Source organism: Myodes glareolus, chromosome 3 (genome assembly GCF_982192425.1).
Source record: "Myodes glareolus chromosome 3, mMyoGla1.1, whole genome shotgun sequence".
Lineage (NCBI taxonomy): Eukaryota > Metazoa > Chordata > Mammalia > Rodentia > Cricetidae > Myodes > Myodes glareolus.
In genome coordinates, this window is record NC_142028.1 from 46,617,956 (window position 1) to 46,645,335 (window position 27,380).

General features: G+C 34.9%; 1 protein-coding gene across 2 annotated transcripts in view; it reads right to left on the bottom strand.

Annotated features, from left to right (window-relative positions):
* The window catches only part of LOC125403249 (contactin-6), a 379,648-nt gene that overhangs the window by 296,387 nt on the left and 55,881 nt on the right, over positions 1–27,380 (bottom strand). For both annotated transcript variants that reach the window (XM_048438486.3, XM_085686802.2), the window contains exon 2: positions 12,987–13,126. In XM_048438486.3, coding sequence (XP_048294443.3) covers positions 12,987–13,041 — 55 coding nt within the window. In that variant the 5' untranslated portion in view covers positions 13,042–13,126. The remainder of the gene's footprint in view (positions 1–12,986; positions 13,127–27,380) is intronic.

Below are 27,380 nucleotides of genomic sequence, written 5' to 3' on the forward strand. Positions count from 1 at the left end.
ATTTTGAGCAGCTAGCTTACAAAATTCTTGAAAACAACACTCCACTTTTAGAAAATTCAGTATTATAGTAAAATATCTCCATAGTTTTCAACTGAAGTTGAATAAACGTGGAATTAGTATGGATGTTGGGGGTCAGTGCCGTGTAGTCTATGGAAATCTAACAGAATCTCAGTTGCCCTGGTATAGTATAAGTAATTATCACCATATCATTAAGGCATAGCCTCAGAGACTGTGTATCAGCATAATTTAGAGAGTATATGGTGAGTTCAAATATTGCCAAAGACTGTTTCCTGATTCCTTGTCAACTTTATCTAAAACACAATTCATACTAATTCATTCATTTAATATATTTATGTATGTTTTATAGTAGTAAATATTATTCTATGGCATTATTCACATTAGACAAGCACTCTAACACTGAGATATACAGCAAGTAATTTCACTATTTATTTTAAAACTAGATCTCACCAAACTACCCACTCTGACCTTGAACTTGAGATGTTACATGTTCCTCAGAATGATTAATTATATATTTGAGAAATGTTGCCAGACTCTAATCGGAGAGCATGAAAATGACAAAGTTCATCATTTTAGAATCAGAGATTAGGGAGCAGGCAAAATCCCAAGAGTAAATGTACATTTGACTTTGACTATGAATAGTTGACTTTGGAGTAAATAAGTAGAGGGAGAAGGAAAAGATAAGAACTTTCAGGGGGGTCCACTCTGATATAAATTAAGGAAACAAGACAGAGAGTGTGACACAAATGGAATGGAATTAAATAGAGGAGATATAGTATTTATTGAATGAGATTGCATTTTAATGCTTGATAAGAGCATTTGACTTCCATAGGAAATAAGATATGAGGCTATCTTGACATAGAGTAAAGACAAAAGCAGTTGTATTTTATGAAGATCGGTCAGCATAACAAACACTGTCAAAAATATGGAAAGAGAACAGAAGAAACCTTGAAATATGAAGAATCTTCTGCATGCTACTACAGGATTCCCAAAGAGAGTTAATAAGGTTAAAACTGAACTGGTTACACAGGGGCAAGAAAGAAAGAAATAAATACAACTTATGATGAAATACAAGATATTGTTATTGCTCTTGGTTATACCTAAGAACTGATGTTAAAATCTTCAGTGCTGAAGACACCACTTACTTGAGTCATAGATTACAATGCTTACCTGAAAGCATCAGTCATAATGGCTAGACTATATTTCATAGCTCTGGAAGGCAATATGCTACTACTTGGGGATAAAAATAATAGTCTTACTCAACTAGAGAACACTACCAACTACAGCAAATACAGGCCACATATGTCATCTCCACTGGTGTAATAGTGACACAAGTGGTATTGAAGTACTTAAATTTGTGACTGGGTATTTCATAGTCTATAGTGGTGCTCCTAATACTATCATTCTAGTAAATGAATAAAAGATAAAGTATTAAATTTCCTCCTAAGGTATTATCTTTATGCACATAGATTAATAACTCTCCCAATCCTTATCAAATAAGTTTCTTTTAACAGTACAGTGGGATTAATACAGAGACCAACAACTGTCCAGTGTACAGAGACAGTAAAACCATGGAGTACTCAGCTCTACAGAGCATAACTATATCACATCCTTATCTTCAAGTGTCAGAGTCATCACACAAGAAGGAGAAGGCAGAAAGATTGTCAGAATAGGCAGTGGTCATCTGTAGTGATAGTTGTCTGACAAAACAGTTCCACTGCAGATGTGAACTTACAGAAAAGTGCCTGCATGTATAAGACTTGCACAAGATCAAAGGGCCAAAATCTCAACAAAAGTAGAGAAAAGGGGATTCATGAAATTTGACCACCAACTAAGGATCTTTCAGCAAATAGTGGCTACTGGCAAAGAAGGAGTCATCTTTCTTTAGCATACAGCCCCTAAGAGGCTACTGATGCTCCAGTAGATAGTTCTATAAATACACACACTCTGTAGAATCAGTGAATTTTAAAAAAGAACACATAAAATTAAAAAGGAATAATGGAGAGGGTATGGAAGAAATTGAAATGGAGGGAAATGGGTAGTTTTGCTTAAAATGCATTACATGCAGGTATGAAATTCTCAGAAAATGAGCATTGTTATCAAATCCTAAAAAAGGATAAAGTACAGCCTGAAGATTGCAAAATTCTTAAATTATGATATGACATTTAAAGGTATCTGTATCTGCTCCCTTTATATACTATTGTAATATTGGTTATATTTGAAATGTACCCCTTCTTAAACCAAGCCTAAGTCTTACCTCTACAGGTCATCTAGAATACCAGCAAAGGCCCTAAACTGCTGAGTTATAATTCTAGCCCCCAATTCATGGTTTAAAAAAATAGAAACAGAAACATTCTAATGTCAACTATTACAGTATGATTAAATTATTTATATTAAAACATGTTTTAGGATGATATCCACTAAAATTATCAAAGGTGGTTAAGAATATTAGATTACTTCTAGGTAGTATTGTGTGTTTAATTTTGATAGTTCGATCATTTACATATTTATTTAAAAGTATATGTTGGACATATTTTCTTGGATGAGCTCTGCTTGTTAGAAGCAAGCAGAGGCATGGCTCTTTTAAGAGAGATTTTCCTGATTCATCCATAGAAGGATAAAAGCCTGGCTTTCTAGGCCAGGATGCAAGCACAACCTCTGGGTCTATCAGGAGGTAGCTTTTGAATGGGATTTGTTAGCACTGTGCTGCAACTTGCTTGGTGGAAATGAGAACTAGCTTTGTGCCTGGAACTGGGGCAGTGTGCACAGCTGAGAGGCACAAGCTACTCCACCATACTGGACTGTGCATTGCAAGCAGAAAGTACAGTAAATGCCATAGTAATAGCACAGCTTAAGTTTTAGACTGGGCAGGCAAGGAGGAAATTCTGTGTTTCCCCTAATAATGGTGCAGCTTAAATTTTTAGAAGCACTTAGCATTTAAAAAACTGCTCTTGGACAGTAAGAAATTACAGATATGCAATAAAGACAAATCCAGATTAAAAAGACCAATAAATGAGTCACATTGTTGAATAAATGTATGTATGCTGGGAGAGAAAAGCAAAAGAGTATAGAGAGATATAAACTAAAGTTAATACTTAAAAAGGAGTCTTTAAAGAGGCAGAGTACAGATAGACTTGGATTAAAGGAGTAAAGAAAAATAAGCCATGTAAAATGAAAAATTCACAGTCTGGATTACGTATATTATTGTGTTATCTCTGAATCTTTTGACTGCAGAGAGACATTTCATTATGGGGACTGCTAAGCTAAACCAACATATATGTTAAAAGTATCTTGATTCAAAATTTAAGTTTAAGAATATGTTGCTTTGGACAAGAGATTCTTCTTTTGTTTTTACAGATGAGAACCTATTGATTGCTTCTAGACCAATATGATTTGATAGACTGTGTTCCCCTGAAGGTCGCTGTGAATACCCACAAAGAAATAACTTTGCCCATTTTTTGACTAAGATGAGCCTATCGCACAGGACACCATGAAAGACCTGTATAAGAGCACCCCCAAACAGCAGGAAACAGTTTGGATACAACTACACTCATATTCCCAAATATTACCTATACATGATTGTTTACATTTTAAAGGGGGTATGCTATGCTATATAGATGGATATTTTACATTGGTATGGATCTTGCTCTATTGATACAAATTCAAGGTCAACTTTGTTATATGTATATGTATATTTTTGCTCTTTCTTAAGGTATTGTGATTGTGTAGTTGATTTAAAAATGTAATGTAAAATTAAGAAATATAGGCTAATAAATAGTCATCTATAATAGTCAAGATTGTAGTCATTTTAGTTAGGTTTTCTAGATATATAGAGATATATTTCAGTTAGCTAGGTATACTTCAAATATTTTAGAGACCTTCAGTATATGACATTTAAATGTTTTAAAAATTTAGGACTTTTCACGACAGTGAGACACAACTGTTTCTAGTAGCACCAAGCTACTTCAAGAGAATGATGGTCATTGAAGAGGTTCTTTATGGAGTTGATTAGCAATTTGGACAAGAAACTGCTTTTTTCTGGACTGCTTCACTGGACATGTAGGACATGCAGAAAAATGACTTCTGAACCTGCCTAAAGGTGAGACAATCCTTCAGGGTTCTTGCTTTGTGAAAGAGTCCACTAGACATTCTGCAGGATATAGAAGAAAGTGACTGGCAAACTACCAATATAGGCCGACCTGTCTTTGAAATTTCCTGCTATAATGAAAAGTCTACTGGATACTATGGGCCTGTAAGCTGAAGATAGATGCCCCAATGGTACAAACGAACTTTGGGTGACTGTACAGGCAGTGAGGTGTCTCTGTCAATTCTAGAGTTTTGGAAGTTGCTTACAATGCACTTCCAGTTTATTTAGGTAATATTGTATCCTTCTGGAATCTTTGATGGAGTTGAAGAATTTATAGTTATAGTTATAGTTATAGTATTCCTTAGTTATGATAAAAGATAAATTAGATATAAATATTTTAACTGCAATTCTTGCTTTATACCTGTTTTTTAATATGTAATTTTACTATGTTAAAGTTAAAACCTTCTTTTTATTTAAACAGAAAGGGGCAAATTGTGTGGGAGCTACTTTTACAGTAGTTTGGGCTTACTTTACTGTATATAAAAAGAATGAACAAGAATGTGTTCAGATGAACAAAGTATACAAAATAAAAATTGTTTAATGATCTTTTGAGCAAACTAATTTTTTATTTTATGTATATAGAAAGTTTTAATCATGGGAAGAAAAACTTGCTATTTTGAGTAACAACAATGTGATGTTTAAATGGTAGCATAATTATATATAAATACCATTAAAATAAAAATATTATACTATGGTATTAATTGTACAGAATGCACAATGTCCTGTTGTCAATTTTAATACTAGAAAGCAATGAGAACAAAAAGAGTTGTGTTAATAATGCTCATCCTCCTGCAGTCTCAGCACTAGTTAGGAAGAGGCAGGAGGATCATGTGTTCAAGGTCGTTCTTAGATACACAGTGAGTCTGAGTCCAGCATGGGATACAATATGTCTTGCCTATAAGAGTTAGGGAGAGAAAAAAAAAAGGAAATAGGGATAGAAAAAGAAGAAGAGGAGGAGGAGAGGAGGAGAAACAGAGAAGAGGGGAAAGTACTTGACACACTCTTTCAAACATGTCGTGCTTGAAAAGCTCCATATAACATACCCTTCTGCTAAGGGATCACATCCCCTACGTCATGTCAGCCTATACATAAGCCATTCCCTTTCAATGCTGACAAAACAGAAATGCCTTTCCTACATCATCATTAGACTCAGGAAACAATTTCATTCAGGGTTTAGGAATCAATTACTTGGGAATAAGGTTTGATGATCTAACAACCACTTTTGTCATGGCCATTGCATAAAAACAGTGTTTTCAGCATTCAACTTTGGGCCATCTCTATCAGAAATTGCAAAGATGTCACTTTGCATAGAAGTATTGCTTCATGTTTTGTTCCTAAAGGTGCTATTATGCTAACAATAAATCTGAGCAGACCATAGGCAGAGTGTGGGTTGTGATATACTCAATATTCATCACACATGAACCCAAAGGGATATCCATTATGTGCTTCTGGGATCCTTGAGTAAAACAGGTTTATTACACCTGCCAATTTCCATGGATTTGCTGTGTGATACATAGTCTTCTGTGAAGAATTCTTGAGCGCAGTGAACATTTCCATTCTTGTGGCTTTACACTTCAGGTAGCTTATTTACTCTGGCTCTCCAGTCAATAAAAGGCTCATTTGAAACAGAGCAAAGTCAAGATATCATAAATACTTCCCAATGAACTTTCCAGAGGTTGGTAACTGTGAGTATTTAAGACTTGTATTTTTCTACGGAATTCTTTTATAAAAATTGCCAACGGCATTACATGTTTTATTTATTGGTATCAGTCCTAAAATATCTTAATTAAAAATCAATGCTTTGACAGAAAATTTGAAAAGAAATATATTTGTATGTAAACAATAGCAGGAAACAAATCTTGCAATTTTAAATTTCAGTTTCTCAAAAGAAATTGGCATGGTTTGGAAAAGCATCACAATTAGCCTTGAGGACATGATACAAACCTTACAATACTAACAATACTATACCAGTCACTAAGTCTCGCTGAATTACTAGGTTTGTTTCTGCAAAGCAGTGTCAGACTCAAAACCTAATATTTCCTTAGATCTGACCAGATAGGTGCTCAGGGAGAGAGAGAGAGAGAGAGAGAGAGAGAGAGAGAGAGAGAGAGAGAGAGAGAGAGAGAGAGAGCATGTGAGTATGTCTGGACATGGAGACATGGAGGATAGAGGTCAATCTCAAAGGTGATTCCTCAGCCACTGCCCAACGTTTTCAAGGGAGTGGATGTGGCTTTCTCCAATTAATCCACATTCAGATTACAGAGCATCACAAAACTTTAAAAAATAATTTAGGGAGTCAAATGCACACCTTCACTCTTTAAAGGAAAGCAACTTTACCAACTGAAATCTTAGGGTCCTCAGGTTATGCTTATAAGTTTCACACAAAAACACTCAACACAGAACAAAACAAACAAATACAAATGAACAATTATAGTCGGAGCTCGATCCTTTTAGCCAATGACATTTGGGGTTGCTTGCCCTCTGGGTGTGGTTTCTTCTGAACAGCTGACCTGATAAAACTGAGGAGGAGGCCTAGTGCACTCTCTCTCTCTCTTGGACTGTGGAGGGGGAGCAAGCTGCAAAGAAACAGCTTGCCTTAGGCCTCTTCACTCTGAAGGCAGCTGGATCATCATCAGCATTTACTTGGTTCTGCATTTGTGAGTTTGGTTTTTCATTGCACCCTTTAATAAATTATTAAATAGACTTTGGTGGGTTCTCACTTCAAATGATTTTTGATTATGAGCCAAGAGAATTTTTTTAAAGGTTACAATGCAAACAATATAATTTTGTTAAAATAATAAATCTAATACACAAAGCATCGTGTAGAAATTCTTGGGGTGGAAATGCTTTACTTTTCTTCTATATCACAGTTCATCATACAGGCAGTCAGGCTAGGAATTCAAACAAGGCAGGAATCTGGTTGCAGAGTCTGATGCAAAGACCCAAGCAAGGAGTGCTGTTTACTGGTTTGTAACCCAAAGCACAGCTAGCTCAGCCTGCATTTGCATATAGTTGACAGCACCATCAACTAAGGAATGGTGACATCCACACAAGGAGCTGGGCCCTCCCACATCAGTCACTAATTTAAAATTGCACTATATACTTACCTACAGGCCTTTGTTATGGAGGTGACATTTTAACTGATGCTTTCTTCTCTAGGAACTATGACTCTTGCTTGTGTATACTGACTTAAAACTAGCCATCACAGGAGCTGTGAATTCCCAATGCCAGCTACCTATGTTCCCTTGAGCTTGTCCTTATTTTTTTTTTTTATTTGAGACTCAGGTTTGGTCGTCGATCCTCATTGATGATATCACCAAGAACTACGGCACTTCCCTCGAACTCTGAATTTAAAACTTGCTATCCTTGCCAGGACGCGGTGGTTTGTGAGTTTGAGGCCAGCCAGATCTATACAGCGAGTTCCAGGACAGCCAAGGCTACACAGAAAAACCCTTCCCACTCAAAAAACAAAAAACAACAAAAACATCAACAATAAAACCCAAAAATCTTCTTATACACTGTCCTGGATAACTTAACAACAGTGGTATATGGTTGTTCAAGTAATTGCCACTTTTATCTTATGACCATTAAATTTATGTCATTACTAACATTTAATATTTTATAACAACATTTAATATTTTAAATACCAAATTTTATGATTTATCTGTAATTGTGAAAACTGTTGTAAATTACACTGAAACATAACATGTTATTCAGCTTTCTGTTGCTTTCATAAACACTTAAATGTATAGGAAAGTAACTAGGAGGCATTTATTTTTCGCTTGCATGTACAAAGACTTGATTTTATGATCAAATGGACCTATTTTATTGTGAGATGATAAACAGTGAGAGCCCAGGACAGAGAAAAGTCTGTCATTTCATGACTAGAAAATAAAATCGTGAAAACAGAAGAATGTGGGGTTCTATGGAGAATTTAAGCTGGTGTTTACATAGAGCCCAGCTGACCAATGTCCTGGAAAGTACATTGCAGTTATCAAAGCAGAAAGTAAACACATACCCAGCAATAAACTCTTCACTCTACACTGGTAGCATGCCTGTGAGATGCGCTAATGCAATAGTGGCACAATGTTTTGGGAATAACCAACCAATGCCTAGCTTGATCTAGGGCCACTCCGTGAGATGGAACCTATACCTAACACTACATAGGCTAGGGAGACTATATTGGCCAGGGACCTAAAGGAACAAACAATACTACTCTTACGCAATAAAAGAACTCCTAATACCATTCTACTATACTTTTCTATCAATGTATTGCTCAGTCATCATCAGAGATGCTTCTTCCTGTGCAGTGATATTTCATTTGTATTTTATAAAATAAAGCTTGCCCAATGTTCAGAGAATAAAATAGCCACACTGATCGGAATACAGATGAGGTAATGTTGATACCCACCTTTAATTCCAGTAGCCACACTAGTTTGCCACAGAAACCAGGTGGTAGTGGTACATTCCTATAATCCCAGCACTAGAGAGGAATATAAAACAGGAGAAAACAGCTCACATACATAATCTCATTCAGAGATATCTGCAGGCTGGAACCAGGTTTTGGACTGAGGTAAAGGTAAGAGTCAGTGACTGGCTGTTTTGCTTTTCTGACCTTCAGGTTGAACCCCAGTTTCTGTCTCTGGGCTTTTAATTGTCATGTTACATTTATGCAATGAATAGGAAGAATTATAGAGACCAACAGCTAGAAAATGTGCAGAGAGTTAGAGACCTTTGAATAGTAAATGGTTAATAGTAAATGGAATGCCTCCATTAAATCCTTCCCTTGTGGAAAAAAAAAAGAGGTTGGAAGACTGAAGAGTCATAAGGGATAGAGGGCACACACACACACACACACACACACACAAAAAAAAAAAAAAAAAAAAAAACAAGGCCTTTGAATTAGAGAAGATCCATCTCACACAGGGACTGAGAGAGCTCACACAAGGCCTGGAAGATTCTGCACCTAATGGACTCCCAGCACTGTGAGGGGAAGTGCACACAAGCCTCAAGCCTCCATCTCTAACCAAGGAGCTATCACCAATTGAAAACCCCTCCCAAATGAAAGAAAATAGATTTATTCTACTGAGTCTCACTGGGTATCCAAACTATTCTTAAGGATAAGTATCATGCACAGCAATACATGACAAACTCACTGGCATTTTTTTCCTGCCCCTGTTCCTCTCTCCATTACAGGAGCTTTATGTATATATTTTGGTTTCTAATTTTGTGTTTCCATGAAATTTCTGTTCATGCAAATGTGTATGTATCTGCTTCTATGTGCATTTATTGTGTTTTTCTTTGGCTGTTTTTCTTCTGCTTGTTTGTTTTGCCCTATTCTGGTTTGTTTGTTCTTATTTATTATTGTTGTTATTATTGTTTTAGATGTCTGCTTGCATTCTAAAAAGAGAGAGAGAGAAAGGTTGTGGTTTTGTGTGGGTGGGGAAGTAGGAGGTTCTAGAAGTTGTTGAGGTATAAACAACAACATTGCCTTCTTCCAGGTCATACTCCCTGTGAGCTGAGTGACTGTCACTAGGCCCAATTTCTTTTTGGTTCAATTACCATCTCCCAGTAGGACGACATTGGAAAGAAAGCTACCTTTACCTCACAGTCCTTAGAAGAAAATTAAGGTGTAAATTGTATGAGATTCTAAACTCGTGACTTTCATGAAATAAATTATTTAATACATTTTGAGATTTTTCTCACTATAGAAGATATAGCACTTAATTATGCTCACACAGTTTAGGCTTCTTATACATGTGCTGTTCTAACAACAATAGAATCTAGTTCTAAGTCGTTCATGCATTTCTGCTATAAACTCTTATGGAGTTGACACAGTCATACTGTTCAGTGTTAATATAATAAAAACTGTAATAAAGAGGAAGAAAAGGAAAAGACCTTGACAGAAAGAGGAACGGAGACAAAACTGGAGAAGTGGGAAGAGGAAGAAGGCAAGGGATGGGAAGTGGAAGGTGGAAGGAGGGAAAAGAGAGAGGAAGATGGGGAGGAGGAGACTTTGAATAGGAACCAAGGATATTTATGCCCTTCTCAAGATCCTCAGTTTAATTCCATTTGCAAAGCACATTTTTGCATTTTATATAATACAATTTTTTAAAAATGAGCCAAGATATTTGGGGGGCATTTTTAACCATCTCACAATTTTTAATTAAGTAGCTTAAATCTTTTGTCAAAAATTTCCTTAATTAAATGGTCCTCTTGTTTTCCTAATAATGAATAAAGAATTATATCAAAACAAATATATTTTCAAGTGATCACACTCTGGGAAATATCCTCAGATCAATGCTGTCTAGTTAAACAGATTAGGAGTCGTTACAGAGACCCAAGATCTAGCACTCCTATTCCAGATGTGAGAAGTTGTGAAGTTCATTAAAGTAAAGAAAATACCAGAGTAACCAACAACAAACAACTTGTCTTTTAAACTGGAAAATAAGGCAATTAAAATATACACATTTTTAATGGATTATAACAGTGAAAGTAGAAAGGTAAACATGGGAAGCTGTGAAAGACTTATCTTAGTTTTGGAATTATTATGGCAAGGAAGAACGAAAGAGAGCATATAATAAAGAAACAGAACTCCATCATCAGCTAGTTCTCTAATCTAATGCAGTTCCCACATGAAGTGAACTCCACGAAGTCCCAAACAAAACAGAGTTAAATCAATGCTCTCTTGTAAAACAATATCTTCATCTTTACCTCTGGGGCAACGTTTAGCTGAGATTACCATATTTAAATGGCTATGGCTTAAAAGGAATAGATTCAATCTGTTCTTTACTGATGAAACTGTACACCAAGGACATATGATTATTTCTCCCTTAGGATAAGACAAAAGGACATGTTGAATCACATCTAAATTGTATAAATAGAAGTTAATAGAAGAGACAGAGCATTTATCATATTTGATATGTTTTTGAGAACAATGGTTTATTTTAATTTAGCACAAAAGGTCTTTTAAAGAGCCTATGCTAATTCAATAGACACATTTAAAGGGGAAATGTTAATGTAGAATTTTTACAGAGAGCTGAAACTTAAAGTAGGCATAGAGTTCTTTAAACATGGGTAATTTGGGGGCACCTTAATGACTTTTCTGTCTCCTTTTTGATCTATTACATGAAAGAATACATTACTATTTAACTCACATCTTTCTTTAAGAGAAGATGTGACATAAACCAAAACAATGCAATCGCTTTGCATAAATTATGACTGTGGTGCTCTGAGATGTTGGATTTACTAACGATGGGAATATTTTGTAAGGTTTCTTATTCTTTCAATTTCTTTCCACATGTTTTTAGCATCTTCATGGCTTTTTATATCTTATGATTGCAAGTAAGATATTTTTGGAATTATGGCATTTTTGAATGAGAAATTTGCTATATCCATTCTTGTGTTTTCCCCACATTATATTGAACTGTTACAAATCTGTGAGACATACATAGTAGTTGTACACAAGCAGAAGGTTAAGGTGGCCAAAGGGCTTCTCTGACATTCAGGGGATCTAGTCAGAGCTGAGCTAAGGCACAATGTGGGTAGTTCAGCTTGGCAAGTAAGACTGGAACTCCCTCCTGCAGGGGTGGGCTGGAGAGATGGTTTAGCAGTTTAGAGGCTGTTACCAATGTCGAGAACCTGAGCTCAGTCCCCCACATCCAAGTGGTGGCTTACAGCTGTTCTGCAGTTCCAAAGTATATGCTATCTTCTCTTAGCTTTGTCAGGCACCAGGAAGACAATTCACTCACACAAATTAAATAAAAATGGATGTCTCAAAAGATAAGTAAAGGCTAACTGTACTGAACAAACTGTAACTATTACTAGCCACTATTACTGTCTTCGTTATTCTAGATCCCTTGTAGTGCAACCTTAAGGCTCTTTACCAAGCAAGAGATGAAGATAATTAGCCTAAGTCTAGGGTGATCTATAGTTAAGGGAAGAATGCCACAGAATTGATTCTATCTGAACTCTATGCCCTGGTGTCCTTAGACTGGGTTCTTAGGATTTTTAGTTTGAAATCCGTGGAAGCCACCATGTGAAAAGCTCTGTTTCTTAATCAAATGAAAGACCATGAGGATGAGAAGCAAACCAGCATAGCTATCTCAGCTGAACGTTATGTGGAATAGTTATGTCTCAGATGGGTCTAGCTCATAAAGATACAGAGCATTGGGCAAAACCCAAATCATATGCCAGTGAATCTTATCCTAAACCACATTCCACACAACCATTATGCCAACATATGGCAATTGTATATTTCAGGTGTTTTAAAACATTTGAATTTAAAGAGGTTTGTTACAAGGGAAATTAATTAATAAACAATAAACAAATATGACTATCCTTAAATGAAGTGGAAGAACATTTTTGTCCCCCTTTGATTACTGAAGAAAAAAAAAAGTTCCAAGATTTCTTTTTAGTTTCTCAAGAGCATTTTACATCACTTTTGTCTACACTTTACCTTCGCATACCTTTTTCTCTAATAAATTCTAAACTGAGAGGAAATAGACATTTCCATTTTAGAGACAAGAAGACTTCACCGTAACTGAAATTATAAATGCATTTATAAATGATAAATCACTTAATCACACTTTACCAAATATCATATTTGAAAATTCATGAATTTAATAATAATGTGTCAAAAGAGTTATTTTACACGTTTTGAGAATTTTTCTATTTAAAGTAAAGGTTACTCTCACAAATTTATCACTTGACCATTGAAAAAACTTACGGTTTGTGCATTTTCAAAGTTGTTTCATCTCATGGAACATATACTGCACTAATATATTTATCAATCTAAACTCATAATAATAGAACACTTTACCTGCACAAGAGTTTATAAGTGGCAGCAGAATTACCAGTTTCCATAGCAACCTCATCTCCACGTTCTAAGGTCAAAAATTTCTCCCATGCAATCAGCAGGAAAGAAGATTGTATCTTCTAGTCAGTATGTTAGCAAGCTGTCTGAAGGAAACAAAATTGACAAACATGACTATCGTAATACGTATTCCAAATGCTAAGCATTGACTAGATTTATTGAAAATATATTATAAAAATAAAGTAACAAAAATGACTATACTTTGCAATACTCATATTTTGCTGAGCTTTCCACATTTCAGTTCACACTTTCATAATTTCAGTTCACATATTATCTCTTTGTCATCTGCTATGAAACTTACTGTAATTTTGATAATTTAGAATAGTATTCAATTCAATGCATAACATGTGGATTAAATTTTATATTAATTGGATTTTAAACCTGTGAGTTTAACTTTCAGTGATTATATTCCAACACATCGAGATATATATATATATATATATATATATATATATATATATAATATATTAACAAAAGTTTCATAGAAATAAAAGATTTTCTAAGTGTTCTTTTCAAATTATTGAGAACATACTCATTATTAGTCATCACTTTTCTTGATGTTATTATAATGAAAACCAATATTACCACAAATTTCTGTAAGAAAGCAATTGCCTGTAATATTATTTTGCAGATAGGAGATGTACTTTCCCCAAGGGGTTACACCATAATTGTTTCTAACTTACTTTGACATTTTAGCTATTCTATGACAAATGAGACCAACAGAAGGTGCTAGTTTGCCCTTTACTTCACAAAAGAAATCTAATAATAGGTTTATAAACACTGATAAACTTGTAAAAATTAGAATAACCTTAAGATAAACTCACCTGGGTCATTTTGAAGAAGCTACTAAATACCAAATGAAGCTTTTAGTGTTGCAGAACTATATTTAAGCTCAAATAACTCTAGAAAGTGTTTAGACATTGTGTATATGACAAGTAATAAAATTTGATAATTTCCAGATGTTCTAAATTTCAAAAGGCTTTCACTTATTTTTGCATCTATTTGTTTCAGAAAATAAATATAAATCAATCAATAAACAAAATGTTAGTATGAATACTTATGAAAACAGTGATTATATTCTAGTTTATGAAATTAAAACAAATGTTTTCAAGACTTTAAAAAAGAGATGGAAATCACAGGCATAAACAAATAGTGTTTTGGTCAAAGAACAACTCTAAGTTGATGCTTCTGCTTCTCAGCCCACAAGTATCTGATGACCTCACAAGTGCTCGTATGGGCTTTCCATTTCCTTTTCCATCATGATAGGCAACATTTGAACTCAAGCAAAATCATATATTTCATTCATTCATTCATTCATTCATTTGTTTACTCATACTCTCTGTAAGACTTTAGTTATTTAATTTTGAGCACTAAACCTAAAATCTTGGTTTGAGAGATATTTGATAAAATAGCAAAACAAAAACAAAACAGTAAAAATACAGCAAAAGCAAACCAAGAACAAAAACTGAATGGAAATAGAAATTAAATCATAAAAAGCATTCACCACAGAAAGGTCAATAGCCTATAAGGTAATTGTAGTATTTCCAGGAAAAGCAGAAGTCTAAATGGGTAAATATGCTATTACCTAAATTAAAGAGAACACTGCTGAGGGACAAGCTGAGTTTGCAAAGACGTGAACAGAATCCAGCACAATACTCAAAAGAACTATTTAAGATAGTGTTGGTAAATGTTCATATATATGAGAACTATATATTTTATTTTGAGTATTTGGTCAAAAATTAATTGACATCTCTACTATTCAAAGAAAAAAAACAATGGGTAGAAAAAATGGTGCAATTATGTAGTTGAATTTTCCTACATTTGTCACTACAAAAGGGATGACATTTTTTATCTACAGTAGCAAAATAAACATTTTCCCTACTTACTAGACTACTGACATCAACTTTTTGTATAAAACAAATTTTTTTATCATATTCTGACAGTATTTTAAAACTTTTAATTATTCTCTATCACACTTCCAAATTTTGTGGAATAATATTCACAATCGTATAAATTTGGAATCTTCCACTTCCAGCTGGTTTATTTACAAAACACGTCCATGACAGCAATCTGTTCCCCAATCACTATGAACACACCCTCTATTAACTGTAAAGATATTGCTGGATTTACACAGAATTTCCTCCAAGACTCTACAGACTCCTTAAAATCTGCTCCACAGTAGCATGACCATATTTCCCTAATTTTCCCTGCCCAGTATCTGTGTACTCAAATGTCATGACAGAATTATTAATAGTACTTCTTTCTCCCAAAAGTCACAGTTTACAAGATAAATTATATGGTCTACTTGTTTCATGGATATTCATTATTTCCACTACCAGACTTTCCTGTCCTTCTCTCATGATGAAAGCTCTGTGGGTGTCTCTAGAGTAACACAGCTCCTTATGCAGCCCTGGTTTATAAAGTTGTAGCAGTATCGCCCCTGCCTCTGAGCTCCAGGAATTAATTTCCTTTGCTACAGTAATTTCTAAAGGAAAATAATATCCCTTAACCCTGAAACCAGAAACAGTCAAGTCAAATTTCAATATGTCCACTATTAATATTTAAGTATCTCAATCTGATATAAAATACTATTGTATAGATTCTACCATGACGCCATCTGAACTATGATAGCTAAAATCTCAGTTCTCAATTTAGGAATTTTTGTTAAAACTCTGCAATGTATCACTTCCCTTGGTATAATAGATAGAACCTCAACTGTCAAAACCCCACCTCCACATGGATTGCAACCCCAAACATAACCTTCTTTCCCCGACTTTCAACTTATTTCAATAGCAAGGCTCCCATGATGCCAACAGAATGTAGACTCCCCTGTTTATTAACATGTTGCCTCTCATTCTTCCACATCCCGTTTCTATGGCCAGTGAAGAATCTAGAACATGACCATTCTTTCATTTGCTGTTGTGAGACACAAATTTGTCTTTTATGCTTCCAATATTAGAGAAATTTTCCCTTCCATCCAATCACCCTACAATACTATCTGAAATCAGAGAATCATAAAATTGTCAACTATGCCGGTCTTATGGAAATTTAAAATGCCTGAGCAACCAAAACAATTATTTGCAAAATCTTGTTTGTTGTGTATGAATCTACCGCTGTGGCACTTCACTAGAATCTTTACCTCTCATTTTCAAAGTATGGCAATTTTTTCCACAGAGCAACCTGCTCTGAAGTATAGCCATGTGTTGTCTGAAGGAACCATGGTATAGTCAGAGTTTTCATTCTTTACCTTAAACATAAGCAGTATGGCATATTTCCTCACAGTGGTTGAGTAAGAGAGGAAGTATAGTTATTGAGAGGAAGTGCTAAGTGTGTCATTGTCAGTTGAACAAATTAGCAGCTGGTAAAAATGGCTAAACTGGAAATCAGCAAAGATAGATCCAACTGCCATCTTGCTTCACTGTGGATATTGATGCTTCATTTATAATCGTGGACTCCAAATTTCCTCCTTTGAAAATTGAAGAGTTTGACATACAAATCACCTTTAAATTTTTTGGTTCCTATGTAGAGTTGCTTGATGCATCATATTCAGTGTATAATTTCATTGCGAACATGCTGTCCTTTCCTATCTGATTGCTTATAAGCATATGGTAATGAGGGCAAAACCCAAAAGGCATTTTTATTTGCTATTGCTGTATGAAGACAGCTTAAATATTTATGCATCTTTTGCCTTTTCTAAAAGTTATGTTTGTAAAAGTTGTGATTGCTCAAGGATCAGGATAATGTTCTGGTTGAATAAAAACTATCCAGTTAACAAAAGTGTGATATTTATTTACTCATTGAGACTAAGGTAGAATATTCACTATATAAAATGTATACTGGCAAATGATCTGAAAGACAATCACATGTGCCTAGGACCTTGAGACTACTAAGGCTGAAGGGATGAAAAAAGAAAGGTTACATAACAAACTTAACTCACAGTAACTTCTACAGTTTTAAAAGCTTTTATAAATGTGTCACCAGTGTCCTATTTCAGGTGCCGGTTATAGGCCAGGCAATCTTTTAAATGGTATTTTGGATCAAAGAAGTAGGTGCCTCGGTTCATAACCTAACTGCTAAGGTTATTGTTCTATTATTACTAGATGAACTTTGTGGCTCCTAGACTGTATCTGTTCACTTTTTCTCTCAAGAAATTTCTCAATGTCAGTTTTTCAATGTTTCAAACACATTAAGAAAAGACTTTGTATAAGTCTGAAATTCCTTTTCTATAAATAAAAAAATCTCCTATAGTACTAATATTCATGTAATTTTTGAGGCAAAGTCTTTCTCAAAATAATATGTTAGATTGGACCTTTTTATTCGATTTATTATGAATATTTATGATTTTATGTTAAACAGAAATGTTGGTCAGTGATGGAAGTTTGCACACTAGGTATCCATATTGTACTATTCATACATATATGTAGTGCAAATGTACATTTATATTACAAATATGTATGTAATATAAATGCACTTACATAATATATACGTGTATAAATTTATGAATATATATGTAAATATACATCTATATTATGCTACTTTACTTGAGGTAATTAACAATTCTCAATGTGACATTATCTGTAATCACTGAATGGACAAGTTTCTAGATATGTTTTTGAGGGAGTAGGAATTAGATTATTTTAGGTTGGGGTTTTAGCCTAAATATCAATGGTATTGATTCCTGAGCTAAAGTTTTAGATTGTATCAAAAGGAGCAGGTTATCAAAGATGCAGAATCTGTCTGTGTGCTACTTAAGACACTGACAGGGTGGAGGTGTGAGGACATCAGCTGCCAGAAGAACCCTGAATATGTGAAACAAAATGACTGTAAATCCCTAAGTTACCCTTGTCTGTATTTTGTCACAACAATGTGTAAAATACCTAACATTCGTTATGTTAGGCATTAACACGGGTCAACAACTAGCAGCCCATTGAGCAAATTAAACCCTCTGCCTACTTTTGTCAATAAAATTTCCCTTGAACCCACTGTGCCTATTTATGTATGCATGGTCTATGTCAAGAGAGGCGGGAAGGAATAGTAGTTCGTAGGCCTACAAAGTTAACCGTATTTACTGTCTGACATTTTATGGTTTTGGAGCTTGATAAAATTTCTTTGCATATGCATGGACAGACGGCCTCTAAACTACACAAAACCTTTTAGCAGGGAAGATTCACTCAGTACAAAGATTAGAGAACTGCATTTATCTAACTTTATATAGACAATCTCAATGAAAACACCATATGCCAAGTTGGAAAATACCCTGAGTCCTGCATGTTCAGCAGCTTCAGACTTCTGTCTATATTTGACCTCTTATAACCATGTAATCTAGACCTGCATCTGATCCTTAAAGTTATATGAGTGAATAAAAAGAAAATATTGTGGGACAAAGGTATCATATCCAATGCTAATTTTATTTATGCAGACAATTGTAAAAGCATCTTTAGGTGGTTCAGGATAATTACTTTTGCTTGTGATTTTTTTTTTTAGAAAAGATAAATTATCTACCCTTTGTCTCTAAAATCCAACTATTAGTTCCTGAATTAACTATGAACTAGAAATAAATATAAACTTCATATACTGACTCTACATGAGGATTTGGGAAATCTTGTGATGATGCCACCATCATTAAAATTAGTATACCCATTAGGCATGGTAGATAATGAGACTTATCATAACGAGAGAGAAAGCATCATTCTTTATCTTTCACAATAGGGTTTTCTAGCTTTTTGTTTTATCAAAGAACTAGAGATATTTGCTTAACTAAGATGCCATGGTGGATATGTATGCACATATATTGAAATAAGTCTTTATATGGATACACTATTATTGACAGTCCTTAATTATTGTATTTATCAAATCATAGAGAATATCAAAGATAATCTAGAAAGCTGCATTTTATGATAAACATACATTGGAGAGATTAAAGAAATTGTTCAACTCTCTCAATATAATACTCTTTAATTTCTGTAGGTAGATTTAGATAACACCAACTTGGGTGATATAGAATTATGTGATTTAGCATATATGGAAATCTTTATGTCAAATGAACATTATATCTTTTTCTTAGCTCCATTGCACTATCTGAAATATTTCAGTAAAATTGACAGTAGAACAAAAAAAGAATGTCCACTAAATGGGTTTAGGTACTGCTCTCCTTAAGTTTAAGTCAATACAATGACCTAAGAAGGGCTGTTTCTTCAAACATTAGCCAACTTCTCTCTCTGAACATGACTCATTGTGAGTTTTTGGTGCGTCAAGAAATTATTGTTGTGAAAGCACGGCCACAAATTGACTTTATTATGTCTTTATCTATAGAAACATTGACATCAATGAATTTCCTAGCAGAGATCATGATCCATTTTCAGCTGGTGTGTTCATCATGAGAATAAATGTGCTCAGTGCTAATTGCTCCTTTGTTTTTTAATTGACCAGTTCTTTAACTGCACCAGATAAATTTTAAAAACCCTCATTTCACTTTCTTCACATGGCTCTAGTGTTTAATTTCACTGTAAGAAACATCTATGGTCAGAAGCTATGAGAAGACTCTCAATAATTTTTACAACAACATTTAAAGTTGGCGTTAATGCATTTATTTACTACCAACTTAAATCAAAAATAAATTTGACTGAAACATTTATGATTTGAAAAAATTTGTGGTTTATACACAAAAACCATACCTGCCATTAAATCAGGTAAAATACTAATGTAAATTATACCATCATGTTCTTTGTTTTTAGAATATAATATATCATTTATGAAAAATGTTATGCCAAGTTCTCAAAAAATAAGCAACCATAATAGATCATGAAATAATATATAGATATAATAAAATGCATTTAATATGATCATAGAGCATTGGTATCTTTTGTAAAGATATGACTACATGATATGTTGTTAACAGTATAAAACAAATGTTAACTGCATTTGTTGTGAAAGGATTAACTTCTACATCTTATTTTATAACTGTATTTTACTTTTTCATTTTTTTTCTGTTGTTTCTGAACTTATGATGTAGCACAAGGTAATGTAGCACAAGCTGGCTTTGACTCAAAATCTCCCTGCTTCAGCTTTCCAAATGATGTACCAATTCCTAGTTAATTTTGGCTGGTTTCAAATTAGAGAAACAAAATTAAAGTACTAACTCAACCATCAATATAGTCTCCTTCAGAAGCTCAGAATAGTTCCTGGAGGCCATGGATTCTTGCTGAAAGAGACCAACATGAAAAAATTGTCATTGAAACTGAAGAAAATCCATCCTTCCGCTATATTTTAAACCTAAAGGCGATTCAGTATATAGATGACAAAGACAGACATTTTACTTGCTTATCTGAAGAAAGAGAAGCCCAGAGGATACCAATTGTTTCCATATTTCATTCCAGGATTGAGAATAAACCCCAAGCCTTGAAGTTTCAAGGATTATCCCTAACTTTGTGCCCCACTTGATATGTGACAATGGATATAGCTCCTAAGGCCAGCTGCAGATTCTCTGTGTACCTATATTTTCATGTGTAAAGCATAGGTAGATCCTTCCTGTGGAAATGTTTTCGGTATTCATATCGTTGAGGATAGGAGAACAAAGGAAGTGATGCAGCTGTCATTTGGAAGGTTGTAACATTCGTTCTCCATTCATAAAACAGGCAATAAGAAACACTTGCAAATCTAAGCTTAAAAGTGTAGTCAAGAACAAAGCTTCATGTAGTCCTTGTGCTATCTTAGATGTTCGAGATACTGGATGATATTCATACAGTTTACTTACTAGGTTACATGGTTTTGTTTTGCGTCCTGTGTTTGCAGGATGGATTACTAGGTAGGAGTGGGCAGAACTTACAGGACAAAGAGTACCAAAGATCAGAAGAATGAATACAGTAAAAAAAAAAAAAGACTCAATTTAGATCCCAATTTAGTCTAGTAAATATTTTATCTTTTAAAAAGAAGTGCTTTCTAAAGTTAGTAGCTCATTGAATTTTACACAGATTTCAAACACTGAAACAACAAACTATGGAAATTCTGGTTCTCAATAAAGTATTGAGTGGAAAAATGTATAAACAAATACTAATGCTAAAGAGAGATCGGATTTTGTGTGTGAATTTACTTTCAGAGTTTTGTGTTTACTAATATTCCATTTCCATTACTAAAAGTCACAGTTAACATAAATGTACAGAAATTCACAGCGATCCTCTGCTACATAGCAAGTTCAAGGCCACATGAGACCCTATTTCAAGAGACAAAACCAAACAGTACTCCAGTACTGACAATCAAAGAAAGTGAGAATGATGAGATAAACTCATATCGACAAAATATATGAGAAGAAAAATTAATTCACAACTATAGGATGTCAATCCCTCTACTAAAAGGTGGGTCTGGAGATATTTCTCATGATAAACCCAATTACATTCAATATTTGATGAAATTTTTGAGAGACAGAGAAAGAGAAATAGTGGATATTAGAAAAAAACAGAAGTATTTTGAAAAGAATGACAGATATACATATGTACAGGCATAACATATGATTTCATCTAAATGAGAAAGCAGATGTTTTCTTCTTGTTTTATTGCTTCCTTATTAATTCTAATTACGAAATAAACAGGAATATTTTTAATAAAATTCTAAAAAATGTACGGATGCAGAACACTGTTTTCCTTGGGTAAAAGTGTAAGTAGAGTTATGCTGGGAATAACATAGCATCTGTAAGGAAAACAGGAAACTTTCTTTTTGTATGTTTAAGAAAAAGTTAAAAATCTATGAATTATTGTTTCTTATATGCTATAATTTTCAAAATTAAATATAACTAAAGCAAAGCAGATCTTTAGAGGCTATAACTATAAATCAATCTGGCTAGATGGTCTTTAGGTTAAGTAAGTAAATCTTATGACTAGGCTTAAGAAGGAATCTTATTTGAACCTATTTAGGTTTCAAGTTGGTTGGAGATTAGTGGTTTATTTCAGCACCCATGTTATAAAAAGTAAAGATCCGAAATTGACAGAGTGTTAGGTCACTATTTAATATTTGATTGCCTTTTGACATAACAACCAAATGCCAATTAATGAGAGCATGGTGGTCAAAACAAGGGAGGTGAAAATGCCAGTTTTCTGATTTTGTGGTCAGGTAGGGTGTTTGTATTCTCTCTTGAACATATACTTTAAAACTTTGACAAATTGAAACACTCTCCTGGGAGGTAGAGCCAGGATGATGAAGTGCCTGGGAGCCATGAGTTATGAGGGTCAGTGGAAAGAAATGAGTATGTTTAGCCTGGGGAAGTGAGGATTTAGCAGGCAGAGGAGAGCCATCTTCAAATATTTGAAGTGCTGTCTTGTGGAAGAAGGATTAAACTTATTATTTGTGTCTCAGGAGAGCAGAACTGAGACCAAAGGGTGGACACTTCAGAACAGCAAATCTCAGCTTAATAGCAGCCCCTGAGCTTTTTAACAAGTAGGATGTTTAGCCAGTGGTCAAGTGAACGAGCTGTGTAATCCAGATGTTCTTGGAAACACACAGACTTAGTAACTCTGGAGTTTTAGAGAACGGAAGTAAGACTCCATGGATTTGTGTGCTATGATAAACATAATGGAAAGAGGAGCATCTACTCATAAGATTTAGAAAAAGAGCAATTGAGTCAGTGCATGTGTGTGTGTGTGTGTGTGTGTAAGTTTAAAGGAAGAATTTTACCTATGAAATGATCTGTAAATCTGTAAAATTAATAATATGAATGATGAAGAGTATATAAGGGATAAGCTGGCTGTCACCCTTTCTGGGATACTTTGGAGAGTCTTCATAATCCAGTAAAAATTTAGACTTGATGACCCCATTAGTCTTTCTAAACCAGAAGCTTTTTATGTTTATACAAAAGCAGCAAGCTGAAAATCTTCCGACCAGGGCTCATTAACTGCTATTTGAAAAGTTATATTCATCAAAATATGTTTAAAATTTAGAAAACTCACATAACTGTGAATATAGCAACTTCACTTTAACTATCTGATAAGTCAGTATCACTGCGTCCAAATGTGCATAGTGTTAGAACACAAAACTATATAACAAACATCAATTGGTTGGGTCAAACTGGATGTCTAACTAGATTCAGACAACAAATAATCAAACAATCAAGGGATTAACTGGATCTTCAACACCACTGCTAGCACAGACTGGTGGAAACGCCTACAGTCTAATAGACAGCCCATTTTATTCTCCATGTTTCCTGTCCTGTCTTGGAACACACTTGTATTGGCCATCCCTGAGCATCATCAGCCAGAAAAGAATTCTGCTTGCTGGGTTCTTTAAGAACACATTAAGGGAGAGAAATCTAAGAGGAAGAAGACATATAATGAGATACTGGGGAGAGAGGTGCAATTTAAACAAAGGCAACAGCAGTAGGCACGACAATGTGGCTTATTGACAGTTGATAGGGGAGTTCAGCCAATCATATTTTGTTTTCGGGGCGTGCCGCCCTCAGGCAAAAGCCTGCCTATAAACCTTGCAAACGAGCTCCACTAGCTCTCTTTTCGCCTGGCTCCTGTGTCCGGACGGATCAGTTGGATTCTGGTGTAAGCTGTTGTAAGTCTTACTTCTGTTTATTAAAGCTATATATTTTGTATCAGGATAGTCTGGGGACTTTTCTTTACCAATCGCCCTGCAGCTTCAGACAGTGAAGAGGCCCAGATGTACATTGACTTTATTTTGACACAGTCCCATACCATGTCTACAATCCTTATTTTAATTTTTTGGATGAGGAGTCTAAAATCAAAAGTGCTTAAAACCTAGACGACTAGCAAGTGGCAAAACCAGCTCATTGACCATTGCCATCTGAACCCCAAACCTGTGATTACTTCCACTATGGCCAATTTGTTAGACTGCATACTTTTCCCCAAAGTACACTCTATGGACTTTAAGAAGATATAGCATCTCCTAATAAGTTTGTGAATTAAAACCTCCTCCATTGTGAGCAACCTGGGCTGATTCCCACAGTTGCTTTTAGGTCTTTAATGATGTAATGTGACATCAGATATTATAGAAAACACACGAATAAAGATAGTCCTGTAGTTTTCTCCCTTCCAGTGAAATATTGAAAGGAAATAAATATCTATGAAACTTTATAACTGCAAGATTTTCATTGAGAAACAAACACACACACACACACACACACACACATAAACATTTTGCTGCAAATCTGTACATTATTGAAGGGAAAAGAAAAATAAGCCACATCACACACAGAAAAATGTTCACTAATTCCATCTTGTTTCTGCTAATTAAAGTTCCTGGACACCAGTCCCCGTGCATTTGGGCTTTTACATTCTATTCCATCAGTCTGTCCATGATTAGGTGCATTTGGGCAGCCCTGACACCATGGAAAAAGGAGTTGCTTTAGGAGGAAAATGTAGTTGTCTGTCAATAACAATGCTGTAAAATCCTGGGACATTCCTAGGCTACTGAGCTGTCAGCTACACAAATGATTTGCAGTGAGTGGGAGGAAAACCTTGATTGTCTGGTAGAACAGTGGGCTGATTGAATAAGAAGGAAGTTCTGAGAAGTCACTGGAGGGGAAAGGGTAAGAGCAACCAAGGTCAGAGTGTTGCTTTCAAATGGCTTCCTTCAGTCCTCTAGAATAATGGGTATTGTGGAAGAAGAACTGTGAGCAAACATTAGCAGTTCCATAGCAGTCTTTCTAGGGGGTAGGTAGGTGGCTGTGTGTGCATAAATAGCCTGGTTCTCCACCAGGACCAGTTCACTGTGCACACCGGGAAGAACCCACTATGTCCCTATATTTGAACTGACACCGTCAGTTCAATCATTGAGAGGAAAGGGAATAACAGCTAATAACTCAGTGACTTCATGGCTTTCTCAAGAGGAAAAGATGATTGTCAAACTGTCAAAACTTACTTATTTCTTTGAGAAATCCATTTTAGTAAAAACATAACCCTTATTACATTTTTAGTAATTAATAAGTCATGTAGATTGGCCCCATTGCCCTAGGTTTTATTGGTGTAGAAACAAAGAAGGACTGTGCCGAGTGGAGAGAATGGCTTTATGCGAGATTTTTCACTAAATTGTCACTTAAGTTCACATTTTGTCTCATAAGATATAAGGATTTTTGTAGCATTTGCTTATTTCAGTGGAGTAATCTTGATTTCTCACTAAATGTAGCTACATTTATTGTAAAATGTAGTTACAACGAAAGCTTAAGGAAAGAATGAGTTTAGCTATTGAAAGTGCTTAAAGTTATATCAAATGAATTCAGGGTTTAATAAGTAATACCTGCTACTGTTATTACTATTATTTTTATTATTAAATATGAACTAATCATACATAAATGAACAGGCTATATTGAAGATGCTTCTGTTTCAGCCATTTTGGTTCCTCTTTCTGATGTTCTCTAGTTGTTGCATTATTCTAAGAAATAGTAATCTTATTCTGTGGTTTACATTATACCTGCATTTAATCAAGTTAGTGTTAACTTTGTAACTAATGAAATATCCATGGTATGCATATTTTTCAAAATAAATTTCTATGGCATATCTTCAGGATCCTCTGTATGCATGCCTTTTATCCACAGAGGATATTAAGCTAGAAAAATTCAATGAATAGATGGGTGATAAGCTGTTATCTTTGAGTACTTAACTTTATTTCAGTGATGTTATAGGATTAGCCTTCAATAAGTAATAACACTTTGATTTTTTTTCTTTTTGTTTTCTCAAAATATTTAGCACAGTCTCTTGGAAAAGTGAAGTCGGAAACTTCTACTTTAATTAAATAAGAGAAAAAATGGAACTTAACCTTGGCTAACTGCCATCAAGCAATCGCGATCCAATTGGTTTAGTATAGAAAACTGAGTGAGTGAAGAATAGGACAACGGTTTGTATAAAGTCCTCGAGTAAAGATGTCATTTTCATGCATACACACAAGCACACACACAATTTCCCCATCAGTCATGCATCACAGAATGTGTTTCTGTCAAAGTGCCATTTGCCTCTGCAACAGAGGTCCTACAGAATTATGACCAAGCTAAGGATTTTTAGCACCTATTAACACCATTCTTATCTTAATTTCATTGCAAAATGAGCCAGCCATGTGTTCCTGGTATTGTTAATGTAAGCAAACCACTATGCTACTCGCTGAATGAGGGTACAGCACACCTCATCATGTACACTACATAATACTTAACAGGGGTGATGAATGACTGCCTCTGCACCTACTGTTATACATATTTTATTATTATTTCAGAGTGTTCTACTCCTTAGAGCCTCACACATCTCATGTTTATTGCATTTCCTGGTTGAACCAACAAGTTGTGTACAGTGATTGAACTGCCTCTCAAGTTTTGTATCAGAAAACTCCATAAAACATATACAACGACATAATCTCTAAGTAACACATTCCTCAGAACATATCTTCATTTCAAGTCATAATGGAACTATGGATATGCTTTAGTCTGAATGCCCGGCATATCATCAGCTGAGCTTAATTTCCTGTAGTGATTTGAATCTGTATGTGATGCTCCAGTATGGTAAACTTAGATTCCCAAGTGTATAGTCACACTTAACTACAACCATTTTGTCACAAGAAGATACACACCATGCACAATCTGGCCCATGTGTGAGCATCTCGGTTCCAAGAATGGAAAATATGAATTTGAAAACATATAGATCATATTGCAAGATGCTACTCATACTTTAGAGCAGAAGTGTAGTCAAAATCGCATCATCCAGAAACTTCAGGATCAACCTGCCTGTCAACTCCCCAGGGCCTACTAGGTTTTCAGAGGATATGTGCATATAAATAAACTAAATGCATATAGAAAAGCACATACATCTCCTCTTTCTAAATCACTTTCCTTCACTCCATCTGACATAGACTCCCTGAGGTCTAGGACACAGTGGTATTTTTGGCACAACATCATTCCTGCTTTTACTATCACCTGCTAGGGACCTGCCTTTCAAATATCTAATGTGAATTTTCTCATGAATGTCAATGATATACAGTTACATTCTTTCCTTCTCACTTGTCCTCCCCCAGGCTCTCCAAGTAGCCAGTGAATACTTTCAAGATATCCGTAACAAGATGAGTAGCAATTACTTGTAATAGAAGAGAGAAAGGCAAAGGACATTTTTATTGGTTCTAGGAAGATTTAACTACATTGATATAGCATTAAATAAGAACCTCATCATCTCTAGAGTATGATGAATGGCCACCTCTATCCGAGCCCTGTCCCTGGAGATTCTCAGGTGCTAACTGCTGCAGAGACTCCCTTATCAGACAGAGTAGTCAGTCTTCATTCATTCTGGCATGTAAACTTCGCTACATTCCCTGAACATTGAATACTTCATTCACTCCCAATTCAAATCAAAATAA